The sequence below is a fragment of the Pelophylax lessonae genome (genome assembly GCF_965119305.1).
Source record: "Pelophylax lessonae genome assembly, chromosome: 9".
Taxonomy (NCBI): domain Eukaryota; kingdom Metazoa; phylum Chordata; class Amphibia; order Anura; family Ranidae; genus Pelophylax; species Pelophylax lessonae.
The window spans coordinates 92269777-92290433 of record NC_138776.1 but is presented as its reverse complement, the minus strand read 5'-3'; the positions used below and the strand labels follow the sequence as shown (position 1 = coordinate 92290433).

General features: G+C 40.3%; 1 protein-coding gene across 1 annotated transcript in view; it reads right to left on the bottom strand.

Moving 5' to 3' along the window:
- CFAP46 (cilia and flagella associated protein 46) overlaps nucleotides 1-20657 on the bottom strand; it is a 363053-nt gene that overhangs the window by 53486 nt on the left and 288910 nt on the right. The window contains exons 47-52 of the mRNA XM_082268864.1: nucleotides 16024-16106; nucleotides 15728-15900; nucleotides 12046-12164; nucleotides 10009-10085; nucleotides 7944-8108; nucleotides 2586-2650 (exon numbers count right to left, since the gene is read on the bottom strand). Coding sequence (XP_082124990.1) covers nucleotides 2586-2650; nucleotides 7944-8108; nucleotides 10009-10085; nucleotides 12046-12164; nucleotides 15728-15900; nucleotides 16024-16106 — 682 coding nt within the window. The remainder of the gene's footprint in view (nucleotides 1-2585; nucleotides 2651-7943; nucleotides 8109-10008; nucleotides 10086-12045; nucleotides 12165-15727; nucleotides 15901-16023; nucleotides 16107-20657) is intronic.

Below are 20657 nucleotides of genomic sequence, written 5' to 3'. Positions count from 1 at the left end.
ATCTGCGTGTGTGTGGTGTCCCAGCAGACCAGTCTGCGGACAAACTGTTGGGTGGTGGCAGGCTATCCTTTGTGGTGTGTGGGTGTGGGGACAGTGGGAAGAGTGATCAACACAGGGGTTCTGGCTTGTAGGATAGCTGGAGGAATCCTAGTAGTGTGTGGTAATTGCTAGACTGCTCCCCAACCCTAAAGCCCCGTACACACGTACCGATTGTCGGCCGTAAATATTCGGCCGACGACCGATCGGCCGATTGTAGGCTTGTTAGTATGATGCTTCCGACAGCCGACAGCGCATTTTCGGCCAAACAGAATCTGTTGTGCAGGCATTAAAATTTTTGTTGGCCAACACCAGAACGGCCGATTGTTCGCCAGTCAGTACAGATTTCGGCCGACAGACAGCAGATTAGCAAGACTGGGCATGCTCAGAGAAGAAAAAAGACAAGGAAAGTTAACCATCACATGACATCACTTCTGCAGTCGGCTGTTGTTGGCCGACAAAATTCGTGTGCAGTCTTTTGCAGTTTTCAACAGACACGACAGCCCTGGACAAAAGACGGACGATCGTTCGGCCGATGATCGGTACGTGTGTACGGGGCTTTAGAGTGCACCAGATTGTATGTAAGATTTGTATCTGCCTGTGTGTGGTCAGCCAGCTGGATTGGAGTGGAGTCTCCCTCTAGTGGTGACCGAAGGCAGTGCAGGCTGTGAAAGTATTGCAGCCAATCTAATTACTTAGTAGGAATTTTCTTTATTTCCGTTATCCCCTTTTACTCCCCAATCATGATTCATCACGTCTAGGTTAGCTAGTCGCCGTGGTCGAATCGTGGCAGATTGGTTTCCTCCCACACTCCAAAGACATGCTGGTAGGTTAATTGGATCCTGTATAAAAAATTGTCCCTACCGTGTATGTATGTGAGTTAGGGACCTTTGTAAGCTCCTTGAGGGCAGGGACTGATGTGAATGTGCAATGTATATGTAAAGCGCTGCGTAAATAAGCGCTATATAAGTACCTGAAATAAAAAAAATATATATATATATATATACATATACACACACACATACACACCAGTACATACAGTATATATATATATATATATATATATATATACACACCAGTACATACAGTATATATATATATTATATATATACACACACCAGTACATACAGTATATATATATATATATATATATATATATATATATATATATATATATACACACCAGTACATACAGTATATATATATATATATATAGATATATATATATATATATATATATATACACCAGTACATACAGTATATATATATATATATATATATATATATATATACACACCAGTACATACAGTATATATATATATATATACATACACACCAGTACATACAGTACATACAGTATATATATATATATATATATATATATATATATATATATACACACACACAGATATATATGTGATTGTATAGTTAATGTGTTTCTAACCTGCTGTTGATGTATATTTCACTGCAGTAGGGAGAGTTTTTGGGCACGGGGACATTCACAGCAGAGATCTCCTATTTCTTCCTGCTATCTCCACCTCTGGGCTGGAGAAGCAGGAAGAGGAGATCTTCAAAGAGAAGCACAGTGATCAAGTGACATCATGTGTTACTAAACTGGCCGTTTCTGTTGCAGTGAATGCAAGCCGTTTGTGTACTGAGATGAGAAGAGAAGACTATGTTCTCCACTACTCTTCTCATTAATTTAAACCGGCAATGCTCTGAGACAAGCCGTGATCATCCAGAACTCGGCTTATCTAAATTTACTAAACGTACACCTTAGACACAAACCCAACCAAAACTTTTCTCATAAAAACATTTTTTTTTAAACAATGCATGAACAAAGTTTTTGTTTTTAATAGGTCTAAGTGAGAGTATAAGCAGTCAGGCTTTCTTCTATTACATTAGGATTTTGATTCATTTTTTGCATTTATATGTTTTCATTGCACAGGACTAGGTCTTTTCGTTCTCATTGTGCCAATTCATTTTTTAGGTAAACAGCAAGCCAAAAGAAACTACACATACCTGCCAGTCCTTTAAACAATTGGAGTGACCATTGATGATGCTTAAATATTCCCCATACGCAAGTGATCTCTATCCCACTGACTAAGCTTCAGGGGACGTGTTGGGGGCATGGCCTGGTAGGAGTCCAGGCTGAGGTTGACACTCTGTTCACCTCCATAGGATCTCACGTATGTGCGGCATTAGGGATTACCCCTTTTCTTTCTTGAGCCATCGCAGGAGGCAGGGTGGGCTCCATCCCTTGCCAGCACTCCCAGCAGCAGATGCAGAGGAACTCACACTTTTACCCCACATCAACTGAGACTGAGTGGCAAATAAAAAGTTTATGGGTCACAGCACATACATAGTTAGTCTGATTGAAAAAAGTCCAACTAGTTCAACCAATAAAGCATAAGTGTAAGCAAAGATGGTTGACATGAAAGCTCAAGAACAAAGATGTCACATCCCCCATCAATCAAAATTGCGTTAGTAAGCACACAAAGAGAATCTATCCATTTAACAACAGGTATACCAAAACCAAACATACTTACAGTCTTTATATTTTTTTTCTGTTTGGATTCTTTTGCACTCTTCACCTCTCGCTTTCCTTCTTCTTCTGTAAGGTGAAGTTCACAAAGAATAACTCAGAAATGCATTGTTTCTTGTCAAAACATCAGCTATAATTATTAATTGAAAATCCCCAATGCAGATCATGGCAACAAAGGTGTTTTATTGCCAAACACGCTAAAAAAAAAAAAAAAAAAAAAAAAAAAAAAAAACCTCATTGATTTGGGACACTGCTGTGGTTTCCATGAAGAATTGCACAGTAGGAAAACACTCTGATGTACCCATATAAATCAGCAGGTGGCTTAATCAATCTAGAATAACAATGATTTGTTAGAGCAACACTAACAAAAATGGTATTGTGTATACAATAGAGGGTTTAATAAGCTGAAATCAAGGCTTTTAAATGGTGAGCTTGTGGAGTGCCCAGTTACCACCAGTAGCCGGCCCCCTGTGTTGGAGGATTAACAAGGAACAGTGCCTGCAGCGGATCATTACATCTTGTCTCTCACTAGGAAAACTAAAATGTATGAGCCAAAGACTAATCGCATCTCTATTGCAACAGGTAACCTATAAAGTAGTATAAGAAATATTAGGTTGTATTGCAGCTACTAGATGCCTGCTCCTGAGAAAAGCGAACTCTCTAATTGTCATGTTGAACTTGTACCTTCAGTATTCTAACACTAATCTGCAGCAATCATATTACAAGTCTGACTTTGCTCCGACTCTGCTTGCCACATACAGTATCTCGCAAAAGGGAGTACACCCCTCACATTTTTGTAAATATTTTATTATATCTTTTTATGTGACAACACTGAAGAAATGACACTTTGCTACAATGTAAAGTAGTGAGTGTACAGCTTGTATAACAGTGTAAATTTGCTGTCCCCTCAAAATAACAACACACAGCCATTAATATCTAAACCGCTGGCAACAAAAGTGAGTACACCCCTAAGTGTTGGGACCAATCAGCCATTTTCCCTCCCCAGTGTCATGAAACCCATTAGTGTTACAAGGTCTCAGGTGTGAATGGGGAGCAGGTGTGTTAAATTTGGTGTTATCGCTCTCACTCTCTCATACTGGTCACCGGAAGTTCAACATGGCACCTCATGGCAAAGAACCCTCTGAGGATCTGAAAAGAGAATTGTTGCTCTACATAAAGATGGCCTAGGCTATAAGAAGATTGGCAAGACCCCAAAATTGAGCTGCAGCGCGGTGGCCAAGACCATACAGCGGTTTAACAGGACAAGTTCCACTCAGAACAGATCTCGCCATGGTCGACCAAAGATGTTGAGTGCATTTGCTCAGTGTCATATCCAGAGGTTGTCTTTGGGAAATAGACGTATGAGTGCTGCCAGAATTGCTGCAGAGGTTGAAGGGGTGGGGGGGTCAGCCTGTCAGTGCTCAGACCATACACTGCATCAAATGTGTCTGAATGGCTGTCGTCCTAGAGGGAAGCCTCTTCTAAAGATGATGCACATGAAAGCCCACAAACAGTTTGCTGTAGACAAGCAGACTAAGGACATGGATTACTGGAACCATGTCCTGTGGTTTGATGAGTCCAAAAGAAACGTATTTGGTTCAGATGGTGTCAAGCGTGTGTGGTGGCAACCAGGTGAGGAGTACAAAGATAAGTGTGTCTTGGCTACAGTCAAGCATATTGGTGGGAGCATCATAGTCTGGGGTTGCATGAGTGTAACTTCCACCGGGGGGGCTACAGTTCATTGAGGGAACCATGAATGCCAACATGTACTGTGACATACTGAAGCAGAGCATGATCCCCTTCTTTCAGAGACTGGGCCACAGGGCAGTATTCCAACATGACCAACCTCAACCTCACCTTTATTCCAACCTGAAACACGCCTTCAAGATGACCACTGCCTTGCTAAAAAAACCCTATTGAGCATCTGTGGGGCATACTGAAACAGAAGGTGGAGGAGCGAAAGGTCTCTAACATCCACCAGCTCTGTGGAGTGGAAGAGAACTCCAGTGGCAACCTGTGAAGCTCTGGTGAACTCCATGCCCAACAGGGTTAGGGCAGTGCTGGAAAATATTGGTGGCCACAGAAAATATTGATACTTTGGGAGCAATTTGGACATTTGCACTTAGGGGTGTACTCGCTTTTGATGCCAGCGGTTTAGACATTAATGGCTGTATGTTGAGTTATTTTGAGGGGAGAGCAAATTTACACTGTTATACAAGCTGTACATTTACTACTTTACATTGTAGCAAAGTGTCATTTCTTCAGTGTTGTCACATGAAAAGCTATAATAAAATATTTACAAAAATGTGAGGGGTGTACTCACTGTTGTGAGATACTGTACATGTTCTACATTAGCAAAGGTACCGAAGCTAGAGGATCGGCTTGGCAACTGAGCAACTAGAATTTTCAGAAAATAAAAAAAAAATCAACACTGATTGCTTGCATATTTCTTTCAGCGGAAAGTGGAAACCAAGCTCTTTCAGGAAGGTTTCAGCTTAAGGCAAAAGGACACAAGTGTCTATGTGCATGCATTCCAATGTTGACTGCATGACATTTCTCGAGGTGAGTTTTCTAATGGTTATAATAGCAGATCATGCCTGCAAATCAGGGTCGGCCTTGCCACATATAGCGCATGTGATAGTGTGACAATGCAGGAGACAGGGACAGAGTGCTGTCACTCCATAAAAGGTCAACAAAGATATTCATGAAAGTAACCCAAGGTATTATTTTAAATGTTCAAATTTACCAAGCTTGAAAAGGACTTTTAAACTCTAATAACATTGTTAGAATTATGAGATTTTAGTAACTGGGTTTACATTTACTTTAAGTTGACCGAGTCCTAGCTTAGAAATTGATAGTGTCATTTCTTGAGTAAAAGGTGCTGCATGTCCCCTGTGAACTGCATATGAAACTATATTTATAGCAAGCTCTAGAGTTCAAATATTCATTTCCTGAGTTATAAACTCACTCCGGTGTTACAAAAAAAAAGCTCTTGAAGCATGCCAGCCTAAGTGCAACATAATTAATGTTCTGTACATTTTGTGTTCAGATAATGATCATGTTGCCTCCATCCAGTGCTGACAGCATGTGCGGTAATCACTGGTGTCCTTGACATATTTGTGAACCTTAGAGAAATATATATAATGTTAAACAACGTACCTAACTCTGTAAGAAGAAGAACATGAAACACAATGTAGGTAGAAAGTTAATGCTAATATATAGACAAAAAATTGTGTGTGTGTGTATGTATGAGTACATTATATATATATATATATATAAATATATATATTATATATACACACAGTATATCCGAAGTTAGCCTCTGCACTGGTCTGGTGGAACGCTGTCCTGGTGCTCTCACGCAGCACACATAATGTAGATATGTTAGATACCAGCCAATCATACATTATCCAGATGTGCTGGAGGCACTAGCGGATCTTGAAAGAGGAGCCAGTGCAAATCAGCAATGTTTATTGTATCGACATTTTGGGGATGTGCTGTCATAATATCTATACAATAAACAATACTGATTTGCACAAGCTCCTATTTCAAGACCTGTGAATGCTTATAACACATCTCTGGATTATATATACAGGTACATCTCATAAAAGTTGAATATCATCAAAAAATGTATTACAATAAATCAATTTAAGAAGTGAAACTCATATTTTATATAGGTGCGTTACACGTGTGAGAGTATATTTTAAGCATTTCTTTCTTTTAATTTGGATGATTATGGTTTACAGCTAGTGAAAACCCAAGATTCAGTATCTCAGAAAATTACGATATTACATGAGACCAATAAAAAAAAGGTTTTTAAGACAGAAATGTTGGCTTGCTAAAAAGTATGTCCATGTACAGTATAGTATGCACTCAATAATTTGTTGGGGCTCCTTTTGCATGAATTATTGCATCAATGCGGCATGGCATGGAGGCGATCACGGACTGTGGAATCTTCACACTGGACCTCATGCAACTTGGATTCTGTGCATCTCCACTCTTCCTCCAGACTGTGGGACCATGATTTCCAAATGAAATGCAACATTTTTCACAGTCCTTGATGATTTGGGGAGGCATGTCATCTGCTGGATTGCCACTAATTCGATAATTTTAGGTATAATTTCTCATGTCTTTATAAAACACACTTATTCAACATTCAAAGTGCTGAAGAAAAAAGTAAGTTAACCCTTACGCTCCTTTCACACATGTGGATGAAGTCTACATCAGTTTTTCATGCGATTTTACATCAGCTTTTTACATCCACCATCTTGAGACCCAGAGCCATTTTTTTCACACAAAAACAGACCGTTTATATCCGTTTTTCATCCGATCCCTTTTTTAACTGAAGAGAAATAGGCTTTGATCCGTTCCAAAAAACAAATGCTGGCGGAAACTGATCCATTTACTTCTGTTTTTCCATAGAGATGCATTGACGTCCGTTTTTCATTCCTCAACGGATGGATGAAAAATGGACAAACGGTCCACATGTGTAAAAAGGGCCTTAGCTTATTAGCCGGTAGAACTTCCTTTGGCAGCAATGACTTCAAGCAACGCAGAAACACACGTCTCGCTGAATTTTCATTAAAGATACAATTGTCTTTTTAGCCTTAATAACTATGTAAAATATGCTCAAATAATAAAATGATTAAAGCTAAACTTTGGGCAAAATTATATTGTTCCCCATGCAAAGGGGCTGTGCCTGCACTGCCCGGGTTAGCTGCTCCTGCACAGAGTTTCTCCAGTGCAGAGGACAGCTATCAGCTAAATCGGGGGTGCAATGCTCTGCAGGCTCCCAAGAAGAGAAATAATAAATGCACATTTTTGTTTTCCTGAATAATAACTAAAGCATGCCGTCGGCTGATATCACAGAGCCAGGTTTTGCAGGGATCCTGACAATAATGTCCTGACTGGCAGCTGGCTCAGCCTCACAACACGTATGTGAGAGCCTGAGCCAAGCACTCCCAACCCTTTCACAGCCCAGTACTCCAGTGGGCGCTGGAGGGGCAGCACAGAGTGGTGACTGACAGTATTCAGAGCTGACCTGGGAACTGAGTGATCAGCGGTCTTTGATCCCTCAGTTCTTGGTGTAGAGCCTGCAAGGGACAGCTGCAGCATCGGATTGATGATTCTGCCATCTAAGTAAGTATGTATGTTAATTATTTTGGTTTCCCCCACTTCTATTTTAAAGTAGATGCATCATGGGGAACTTTACCTACTAAAAAGAGGTTATACCACCAATTTTGTATATACAAGAAAACATTGTGCAATAATAAATACTGCTTTCAGAATTACATTGAGATACTGTTCCACACAGAGAGCAGACTGTTATCATTTATGACCATAATTGCGACATACACATTACCTGCCTGCTCTGTATGAATCCGGTTATACAGTAATTGAAGAGAAAAGTCTCTAGACACGGAGTTCCCACCATTATCCTTGAAAACTGGCAGAGCTTCCAGGGGCATCTGCTGAAGGAATCTGTCTGCCAATACTATAATGCAATCTCCCACTTCAACTGAGGCACCTACAGGAATTGAAATGATTGCAAAAAATGCAAGTCAGAATATACACATATTCCCAAGAGAATATCAAAGCACATGACATAAGGCATGTCCAATACGAAAACAGACATATTTTGGGTTCAATTAATATCCATCGCTGCACTGGCATTCATAAAGTTATGGCCTAAATACTCATTCCAGCAAAAAAAAAAATGTCTGTCTTTGTGATGCAGATGACAGGAAATCTTTATAGTGGCTTTATTTCTTAAAGATGATTTCTAGGCAGATAAAAGAAAAAAAAAAAAAAACTCCTCATACAGCTATGTCTCAACATAAAACGATTAAAGGTATTTTTAAGGGCAAATAGTCAAAGTACCTAAAATGTACTTCCTTATACAATCCCCTGTACAGGAAAGCTCAGAATGGGGTCAAGAAGCAGCAAAAGGAGCCTGCCAATTATCCTACAGTGCTCATGGGCTAACAGGGAACCTACTGACAAGTAGTCACAAATAGATGAGTTCATCAGTCATCTGGTTTTCCTTCATTTATAAACCTGTTCAACAGTTTTTTTTTTTTTTTTTTTCATGTCATCAGTTACAAATAGCTGCTGGCTTTTAAAAATCAGGTACTTATCAGTCCCTGGAGTCCAGAGATTGCTGGTGTTTCCATCTTGGGTATGGGAGCCAGCTGTGGCTTCCTGAGGAACCACAGCCAGTTCCTCACTGTCCATGTCCTAGCTTGCGAGGAGCCACTCTGTGAATGGTTCTGCAACCTCCTGAGACATGAGACATGTGACATGTCCCAGAAGGCTGGGGAAGGGAAGGGGGTGGGGCAAGTAGTGTCATCCTTGCCTAGGCAGGAATTGCAGAATTGGGAGCATCAATAACAATTGGTACTCGACCCTCCCCCCCCAGAAAAAAAAAAAAAAATGTAACCTAGTTACAGGCTGAAGGGAGGGAGCGAACCAGTGGTACCTCACTTTTTGAGTGAAGTTCTGCTTCTTTAAATGCAGTACAGAAAAGTCAGGACTCCAGGCTGGCTGGCTGCACTGCCTGTTAGATTTGTGTACTTTTCAATTTAAAAAAATGGGAATAAATACATATCCTTTGGGTGATAAAACAACTGAGAAACATTGCTCCCCTTGATCTGTCAACCTGGTGATCTGAAAACAATATATAGTCAGTTTACCTCCAGGTATGGCTCCAGTGTACACAGAAGTAGTGACACTGGCCAAATAATTTCTTTCCTCCAGTCAATATACTGGTTCACCAGTGACTCCATTTTTTAGAGTCACACAAATTACTGTCTAACCACCTATTTTCTTACAGGAACATGGGATAAGAACCAAGCACCTATCAAGCACTCTTGCTGATTTCTAATTTAGAAAATATTTGGTCATAGCACCAAGCCAAAGACTGCTTAAAGTAGAGTTCCAGTTCTAGCCAACATTATACTAATAACATCATCATGATTGTTGTAATTCATCAGAACCACAATGGAAAGTGATAGCCATGTGCACATTCTGATTACTAACAAATTGATTCATTTTTTTTTCTCTCCCTCGATTTCGGCTGTAGCCATCGAGGATGTGGACAGCTAAGGCTTGCCTGGCTTTATTTTTGGGTTTTCGTGCAGCTGGTTACCCCAGCATGCACCTCACATTGTTATTATAAGGTTGATGACATAGATAACCCAGGAGTCCACAGGCCAGGAAAATGACGTAGTCGCCTAGGCAGACGCGCCCGAAAGTCAAGGGAAAGACTTGAATAAAAAGGTACTTTCTTTGGAAATTTTAAGACATAACTATCCAAATATATATCCAAACATTACAGTACTATGGGTGGACATTACAATGAGGCGATTCAATAAAAATGGGTGGAACTCTGCTTTAAGCTCCAAACAGCCCTGACTGCTGGTACATACTTGATGCTGGCTTCTCCTCCTTCTCTCTGGACTTTGCTCGCACTGACCCGCTGGATGAAAGTGGTGGAGTTGGGTGTCTGCAAGTCAGAAACAATCGCAAAATCACCTTTCTAAGAAACAGCTGTATTAGAAAAGTGTTGATTTTATAGACATTTCTCAAAAAAGATATGTGTATTTTTTATTTACTAGAAGCACATGTGTCAGTACAAATTCATGTTAAAAAAAAGCTGGTGACTGGTACAAATTTAACAAACAACCCCTGGTTGGTTAGTAACAAATCCCTAAAGAGGATTTGTTTTTCTTCCAAAACTGCTTAGGGTAGCCATAAATGGCCCAGGAAACATCTGCCCAACATCTACTTCATATAATACACTTTTTGTACATTTTGAGCCTGGGTTAAAACTGCTGGGGTGCGAGACGCTGCATGTAATTCACACAGAATCGCAGCACATTACTGTGCAAATGACACGCGGTGTGTCTCTGGGGTGCGATTTGAGCCACGGATTTGTATGGCTCAAATTGCACCACATTTGCACCAAACTGGTACAGGACCCTTTTTTTTCCACACCAGAATCAAATCACATGGGTGTTCACACCCATGTGATCTGATTCTGCAAATCACGCTGCGTTTTGCAAACCGGGATGTCGTTAACATACACTTTGCAATCGGTTTGAATGGATGGGTTGCGATTTAGTGAAGGTTAATTAGTTATGGTACCAAATCTGCACCTCATCTAGTGTGAACCAAGGCTGAGGTTGATTTATTAAAACTGGCCAGTGCAAAACCAGGTGCAGCTGTGGACAGAAACCAATCAGCTTCCAGTTTTTTTTTTTGTCAAAGTTTAATTGAACAACTGATTTATATTTTCAGAAAATATTGATAGAGTTTTATTCAAACATCTGAAAATTATTTTTTATGTCTTTCATATATTTTTAAAGACAGTTGTGTCACCTATAATATTTTTTTATGCAGATCTGTAGACAATAGGGGGTTGATTTGGTAAAGGCAAATAGACTGTGCATTTTCCAATTGCAGTTGCTCCAGAGCTTAGAAAATGAGGTGAAGCTTCGCTTTGCAAAGAATACCCAATCACATGCAAGCAAAATGATTGCACATGATTGGATGATGGAAGTCAGCAGAGCTTCCCCTTATTTACTAAGCTGTGGAGCAACTGCACTTGCAGAGCATACAGTCTATCTGCCTTTAGTAAATTAATCACTAAAGGAAGTTTGCATGTCAGTGAAATTGGTAGGTATCCTGCTTTGCTGTTAGACGAACATCACTCCAAAGGGAAATTTGGGATATTAGGCAAATTTACAAAAACTATAGCATGTGAAAATATATTTTTTTTTCATGGCAACCCAAAACATTCTCTGATTTATTATCCTAACTCAAGCTAAAGAAATGAAGTTTAACTCATCCAGTCCTCATTTCTTTGCTCCAATTTGGCCAGCACCTGTGCATAAATGAGCAAGCTAGAAATGTGTGATCAGAGGGAAAGTCAAGGGTGTTAATGACCCTCTAAAGCAGCCTTTCTCAGACTTTTTAACACGGGGGAACCCCTAAAATAACTTTCCAGGCTCAGGGAACCCTTTCTAATATTTACTATATCTACAGCTTACAGTAAATTAGTGAGATGGTTACTAAGAAGCATGCTTTTTACATTTGTGGTCATTGGGAAGAATCCCCCCCTTACAGATAGCTAAAAACATAATTGTTGTTAATAGTTACTCATCTAAGAGACAGAAGTTGCTCATTGCTCAGGGAAACCCTATAAGCCTCTGTTGGAACACTGTCCTATGCATAAAGCATACTATGGCTACACAATAGGCAATGCTAATAATCCCACATATATTTAAATTTTTTAAGCAAAAAAAATATATATATATATATTGTATGGGATAAGTAGATCAGCTTTTATTCTCTTGCCATTAAAAATAGTTCCAGCAGGATGTGTAATAAATAAAAGTAGCAAATGCTTCATATACAATATTAACTACATCAAATAATAAAATGAGAAGAACGCCAATGCATACCTTGGCAGAGAGACCTCCAGTTGTAGCAGTACAGGGCTCAGGTAGGTGTTCAAGTCCTCTACTATCTCATGAAACTGTGTACTGCATTTCTTCTCACTCTCATCTTCTGGAATACTGGCCTATACAGAACAAATGATTATCAGGAAAATATAGTTTAAAAAACTGACAAGAGCTAACTGGATTTTTCCTATCTGTATCACAAAGCAGCTAGTACAACAAAGAATGATTTCTGGTTGGTTGATACACCTTACATATCTTTATGTATATCCTTAGCTGCCTTAAAATTTCCTTGGAGAAAATGGAGGTTTTCATACTATGCAAAATTAAAGATAGTGAAAAGCTATGTGCAGCGAAGGTGTGTAAAGTGGTTGTAAGCCGCAGTCATGAAATCTGAGCAAAGCACATATATCTGTAGTGTTTACTTCTCTCTCTCCAAAGCTCTAAGTGTTGTTTCTCTCTGGTGCTTCATTCCTCTGTTATCAGCATGAGTCAATTTTGAGATGTTTTCCTGACACATGAGATAAAATCTGTGTCAGGGAGGGAGCTCAGCACACAGCTTGTCTATTCAGAACACAGTTCTGGTGTGTGTGAAGGGGGGTGTGTTCCTTTCCTCCAGTGAGCTCTCACACAGTGCCTCAGACCTCTAACTGCAGCTCCCCACCCCCTCCTCTGTGATACTGAACAATGCAGAAGAATTTTTATCTAAAATCTGCACTTTTGAAGGGGTGTACAAAAGAGAAGATTGCAGATAAACAAGTAAAAATGTAGAAGGATTTGTTTAATCCCTGTGTATCATCTGAGGCTATTAACATCACAAGGTATATGAGAGGGTTTACAACTACTTTAAATTTAAATGCAAGCTGCAATTTTACTGAATGCTAGGAAAGGACATCCAAATTAAACTTGTTCTACTAGTAACTTATTTCCTGTGCGTTTGTTATTTTATGTCTTCCCTGGCACTTTGATGACTTACAAAGCTGGCCATAAACAGACTGAAAATTGCAACAATGACTCAACTTCAAGCCATAATTGGGTTGTTTCTGAACTCTTGGTGACAGTGATGAAAGCCTTCCAGATATGCTCCTTATCGCACATGAAGATTTTTCTGCTTCTTGAAAAATGTCCCTGTAGGCTGTGAAAATTCCATTACAACAATGAAGGATCAGAGCAGTATTCATAACCCACTGACACCACTGGATGAGGATCGTGGTGGGTCCTAGCCTTGCAACAACAGTGATAAACCTGCTACCTTCTTGTACTTCTAGAGATAATATGATTTTCGTATTCGCTATAAAATGCTTTTCATTGAGTCCATTAGGGAACACAGAAAGTCAATTCAATTTGGGTTATACTGTTGTCTACAGGAGAAGTGGTCACTGGCAAACAAAAAAAGACTATAGGCCATGGATAACCCCCTTCCCTACACGCAGCATGTCTGCGTTTTGTAGCAAAGCAATACAGAGAGCATGGACATAAACACAGAGGGACAGGACCTGTGTGCCTCAAAGGATTTTATGGTAAGCACAAAAATTCTAATTTCTTTCTCATTTACTGAGGGACACAGAAATTCATACCCAAAAGAAGTCCAACTAATGGGTGGGCAACACAGTAAAAAAACAGTGACAGGCTCAGGAATAAACAAGAGCAATTGGGGAATGATTGCAGTTCAAAAACTGCCTGAAGAACCTTATGCCTGAAGTTGGCACCAGATGAGGCTTGAAGATCTACCTACCTGGTAAAACTTAGAAAACATGTGAACAAAAGACCAGGTGGCAGCAAAAAAAGCACAAAGCACACCACACTACACCCAGCAGGTGGCGTCAGTGCTAAACCCCTTCCACGGTAAACCAACAGAATGTGAGAAATGTAATGATGTTCAGCGAACCAAAGAAGGAAGTAGCTTTCTGTGTTCAGCCAAAATGGCCTACTTAGTTAGACATAGTGATTCTTGAGAAACAGAGCAAGCACTGAGACAATGCCAATGGCTCTGGACATGGTTAGCACCCACAGCTACATTTTATTAGTTCTGAACCTGGAAAATATCACAAGCGGAACCCAGTGCTTGTAGATCACTATCAGGCTAGCTCTGCAACATCTAGTGCAGTGGGGTCTGGATAAGGCACTCCAAAACCAGGTTGAAGAAAGGCTGATCTGGATAACTGCCATGTACAGAACAGATCGAACACTAGCATAGTAAGGAATCTTGACTGAAGAAAGATAACAAAAAAATATTAAAAAAGTGTTTAGACCCCCCAGCAGAATTGAAGGAAAGATGTCCATTCATCTAAGACACTAGCAAAAAAACTCAAGCCAGCTTGGGGAAGGTTGGACACAGATTCACATGAGGAATTTACAGGAATTTTACAGCCTAACTCTATGTTTACTTTCACTTTAATTAGTTTGTTTGGGCCAAGGTGGCCCATATGAACTATCCCCTTGTCAGGTCACCTGTGGCCAGGTGACAACTGCACCCCGTTGGAGGCAGGGGCGCAGCGCAAGGTAGTGAACCCTATAGCAGACTGCTGCGGATGGACCGGAACGTGAGCCCAAGATTCCCCAGGGCACGGAGTCTAAGACCCAGCAGGTGTTCACCAGAGCCTCTAGTGGCGAGGATGGACTTCGCTGCAGCTGGGCCCAGGTCGTGGCCCCTGGGGTCCCCCAGGTCACGCTCCGTAGGGAGAGAAGGGAAGCAGCCACTCAGGACACACAGAATGGTGATGGGTAAGCCGAGGTCAGGGTAACAGGCAGACAAGGGTAGTCAAGGGACAGGCCAAAGGTCAGGGTAACAGGCAAACAGGAATAGTCAGAGACAAGCCAAAGTTGGTACACAGAAGAGTAGTTCAAGCACACGGCAAACAGGAAACAGGAACCAACACTGTTGAACAGCCAAGCAGGCCTGCAGTGCACTGGTTAATATAGGCTTCCTGTGATGACCTGGGTGGGGCAGGAACAGGAAGGAGAGGTGATAAAAAGGAACCAGAAGTGCAGTCTGACCTCTAATACAGACATAATGGGACAGGTAAGCTTTGCCAAACTATTGCAAGTCCATGACACCCCTATACTAATTGCTGCGGTTGTGATCAGCACTATATAGACTATATTTAGAACCAGCTACATATGTTATACGGTGCTGTATGCCGGCAGCAGTACGGGGAATTCCCATCTGCTGTCAGAACAAACTGAGTTAGGCTGAGAGCTGCACAGCCATTCACAGGACGGCTTGTATTTTATAATGAATAAAATATGTACTCTGAATAGCTAATGAGGAGATTCTGATGTCATTCACCAACCTCTTGAGTCAATTAGATGAAGCCTAGTATTTATTGATAAAATACAAGGCTTTCTGTGAATGGCCAAGCAGCACATCTCAATTTCGTTCTGACAGCAGATGGGAAGTCCCCGTACTGCTGCCATAACACAATGCTGTGTACTATAAGGAGCTGAGGCTGCATACAGTTTATACAGCAATGACAGCAGGCACAGCAATTAGTAAAGTAAACAGTTAATTTGGGTCAGCTTGGACCAAACACACTTTTTAAAGTGAAAGTAAAAATGGAGTTGGACTTTAATAAAAACGTACATACCCATTTTAAAGGCGAACAAGAAACAGAAAATGAGTAATGTCAACCAGGGACAATCATCTTAGAGATTCATCAAGCCCTATTAACGTTGCAAGCATTACCATTGCTGGATTGTTCTTAATGTTTTCAAACGCATTCTTCTGCCTTGTGAAGCTCAGTTGATGTTCCCTTTTGAGGAGATTTTGCATGGTATCTTGTTTGAACAGCTCCATTTTCTCCAACAAGCTGGAAAACATCTGACGATTCACAGAACATCGGGCCACTCTGGCTCGCACTGATGAAATGAAGTAAAAACTAACTAATGCAGTAACATGAACAATTCTAATTAACAAAAAGAGAACAGATACTTCTCAGCACAAATGTTCCTGCCATTGAACGGTGCCATTAACAAACTTACTGCTTCTTTGTTGTTGGTTTAACTTTCCTTTCTGTGTTGAGATAACTTTTGGCTTTTCAAGTAGAGCTCCGTACAAGAAAGATCTATTGGAAACATTAAAGCAGATTTAAATATAATGTAATTACTAAAACACAGATCAGTTAGATTCTGATTTTCAAAACTCGGTAATGAACATAAAATGCTATGTGTTTGATAAACTGTAACAAATAATTGTCTTCTTGTAAAATGCTCTTACAGCAACAATGCAATGTCGTTTCAAATTCTAATACCCAATGTAGATAAACGTTACATAGTTACATAGTTACATAGTAGGCGAGGTTGAATAAAGACAATAGTCCATCCAGTTCAACCTGTGTAGGTGTGTGTGACTGTAATCATCTAACATAGCCCTCAATCTCCTGATCCTTGAGATGTAAGTCTAAGAGTCTTTTGAAAGTCACCATACTACCCGCAGAAACCACCTCTTGTGGTAGACAATTCCACAATCTTGTAGCCCTAACAGTAAAGAACCCCCCACGTTGCCTGAGGTTAAAACGCTTCTCCTCTAATCGCATTGTATGTCCTCGAGTCCTCATGCAATTCCTTCGAATGAACAGCTTTTCTTCTAAGCTGAGATCCCCATTAAGATATTTATAAATTGCTATCATGTCCCCTCTCAGACGTCTTTTCTCCAGGGAAAATAAATCGAGCGATTGCAGCCGCTCTTCATAGGTAAGGTCCTCCAACCCCCTAATCAGTTTAGTTGCCCTTCTCTGGACTTTCTCCAGCTCCAACACATCCCTCCTGAGGACTGGCGACCAGAACTGGACAGAATACTCCAGATGCGGTCGGACCAGAGTTTTATAAAGTGGAAGGATTATAGTCTTATCTCTGGAATACATCCCTTTCTTTATGCATGCTAATATTCTGTTGGCTTTGGAAGCTGCCGCTTGGCATTGCATGCTGTTGCCTAATCTATCATCAACTAAGACTCCCAAATCTTTCTCCATTTTTGATTCCCCCAAGGGTTCCCCTCCTAACGTGTATTGTGTTTTTATGTTTTTGGTCCCCAAGTGCAAAACCTTACACTTCTCCACATTAAACCTCATTTGCCATGTCGTTGCCCACTCCGTAATTTTGTCCAGGTCATTCTGTAGGATATCTGCTTCATGCTGTGCAGTTATTGCCCTGGCCAATTTTGTGTCATCTGCAAAAACTGATAACGAACTACTGATCCCTTCCTCAATGCTGTTTATGAATAAATTGAACAAGGTTGGTCCCAGGACTGAGCCCTGGGGCACCCCGCTTACTACCTCAGACCAGTCTGAGTATGCGCTGTTTATTACTACCCTTTGGACACGGCCTTTTAGCCAATTCCGTATCCAAGAGCAAACCCTGCTGTCGATACCTGCAGACCTTATTTTATAAATTAAGCGCTTGTGGGGAACTGTATCAAACGCCTTAGCGAAATCCAAGTACACCACATCCACTGGTCTCCCCCTATCTAGCTCACAGCTCACTTCCTCGTAGAATGCTAAGAGATTGGTTTGACAAGAACGCCCATTTGTAAACCCGTGCTGGTTACTACTGATGATGTTGTTGTCTTTAGCATACTCTACGATATAGTCCCTTATCATCCCCTCCAAAAGTTTACATATTATTGATGTCAGACTGACAGGCCTATAATTTCCCGGGATATGTCTCTGGCCCTTTTTGAATATCGGAATCACGTTAGCCTTCCTCCAATCCCCTGGTACATCTCCTGTCCTAATACTGTCAGCAAAGATCAGGAACAGTGGTCTAGATATAACCATACTGAGTTCCTTGAGCACTCTCGGATGTACGCCATCCGGGCCTGGTGATTTGTTTGTGTTAAGTTTATCCAGTCTTTCCCTGATTTCCCCCTCTGTTAGCCATAGTGGCAAGTCCTGTGTATTACTACTAACCATACAGTCATGGTCAGTGTACCCTTCCTTTTCCTGCGTAAAAACTGACGAGAAAAAAGAATTCAGCACGGTTGCTTTTTCAGTGTCCTCTGTAACCATCCTCCCATCATCGTTAATTATGTGTGCAATATGCACTGCCCTAGTTTTTTTGCTGTTGATATATTTAAAGAATTTCTTTGGGTTTTTTTTACTATCCTCCGCTATTTGTCTCTCAAAGTTGATTTTAGCCATCTTGATTTCGTGTTTACACTTCTTATTTTCCTCCTTGTATTGCTGGAAGGCCGATACTGTGCCCTCTGATTTATATTTCTTGAAGGCCAATTTTTTTCCCCTAATAAGTTTTTTAACGCTACGGTTTAGCCAGCCAGGTTTGGCTTTGTCTCTTCTAAATTTATTCCCCATAGGAATGCACTGCAAGATGCCTTTGCTTAATATTGTTCTAAAGCATTCCCATTTTTCCTCTGTGGTCAGTGATCCCAGGGTTTGGTCCCAGTTTACCCTTTCCATCAATGAGTACAATTTTGGAAAGTCTGCCCTTCTGAAGTTTAGGGTTCTTATGTTCCCCACTTGCCTTTTTATATTGTTATTTATACTAAATGTGATCATCCTGTGATCGCTAGAGCCCAGGTTGTCCTGGACTCCTACCTCCGAGATTATGTCTGGGTCATTAGTGATCAATAGATCCAGGATAGCATTCTCTCTAGTAGGGGAATCCACCAACTGCGACATGTAGTTATCCTGTAAGGTTTCCGTGAATAGCCGGGCCTTATGCGAGTGTGCAGTCCCCTCTTCCCAGTCAATGTCGGGATAATTGAAGTCCCCCAATATGATGACTGATCCTAGTTTTGCCGCTTTACCTATTAGTGCTAAAAATTCCAGCTCTACCTCCTCCCCTTGGTTAGGTGGCCTATAGCAAACCCCCACAACTACTTTTCCCTTATCTTCTTCCCTATCGAGTTCAACCCACACAGATTCTAAATCCATGCTCATCCCATCCGTAATGTCACTCCTTTCTAGCACCTTTATATTGTTCTTGACATAGAGACATACCCCTCCCCCTCTTTTACCAACCCTGTCCTTCCGGTACACCGAATACCCTTGGATATTGGCCAGCCAGTCATGTGAGGGGTCGAACCAAGTCTCCGCTATTCCCACAAGGTCTATGTCTTCCTCATGTACTAACATTTCCAACTCATCCATCTTATTAGCTAGGCTCCTGGCATTAGTAAAGGACTAGTAAACTGTGAAAGAAAAGTCTAACTGTAACTATTGTAAAAATGTTACCTCCCCTTTTCTCCTACCTATTCTGTCCAACCTGTGTAAAAAAGATCTGTGAACCATTTTTAATCTGGTCAGATCACACGGCTCTGACTCCCCTGTGTCAGTGAGAGGCTGCTGCGGGAGAAAGGAGGGAGCGTCGACAATGGTTGGACAATAGAAGCCCACGAGTGCTGTCACAGCTCCCAAAATTCACAGCCCTTGTTGAGCGCTCCCTTACACAGAGCTGCAGGATCATGTGACTGAACTAGAGCGGATTAAAAATAAGTATGTACACAGATCTTTTTTATACAGGTTAGGCCGGATAGGTAGGAGGACAGAGGAGGGAACATTTTGAAGAATAGTTCTAGTAAGGGATTTCTGCCACTTTAAAAGCCCACTATAACAAATAAGATTGTACTCTGTAAATTGTATGGGTGTAATAATTGTGACAGAATTCAGTTTATAAATCCCTTTTCTAAATCCACATGCCTTTTTTATATTCCTCTCCACTTTAACACTCAGACCAAGCTGTCCAACAACATGGACAGTTACAAGGGTCATCATATACCATTCCCAGGGGACCTCCTATAATTGTCCCTTTTTATTTATATGGTTCAAACATTTTTTCCCAAAAAAGGTTTAACTGCTTAAAATGGAATAAGGCTTTAATTTGCCATTTACTTAGAGCTCAATCCTAGCTTTGTGTCAATCCAAGAATAACCTGTTCACAGACTGACAGCACTGACATACAATTTTACTGTAGAGCAAACAGTGTTGTCACTCTGTTACAGGAAGTGGAAAAATAACTGATCTACTGGCAATATCAACAGGTAAAAGATGTAACGAGGGTAACTAATAAACAAAAATTGTGGCGTTAATGCATCACATAGTTCCACTACGGAGCATACAGAAATGTTTAAATACCCAGTCCAAAATGATTTTAGCTTTATTAGCCATTTAGCCTTATTTATAAAACAGTTATAAAATATTTTTTATATGTCTCCTTTATTAATTTTACTTGCTTTGTCCTGGAACAACTAGAACAAAGAGTTTTAGCTAATGGACCCCTTAAAGTGAGTTAACTGTCTAACTGGTAACGGTTAGTGCCTAACAGCTAACAAGTGTGCATAACAGCATTAAATAACAAATTCATAGTTAAAGTGATTGTTTTATATTTATTTCAATATTATATATATTTTTTTATCTTTGGACTTTCACTTTTCAATTTGTTTTTTTGCACTTTTTGGAATTGTTTACACGTTTAGAAACTCACTGCAATTGGGAATTTTTTTTTTATATATTTGTAATTTATATTTATTCAGCATTTTGATTTATACTTTATTTTTATTTTTATATATATATATATATATATATATTTTTTTTTTTTTTTTTTGATGGTTTATCATATTGTTTTTTATCTATTATACTTCTTAGTTTATCGTATTATTA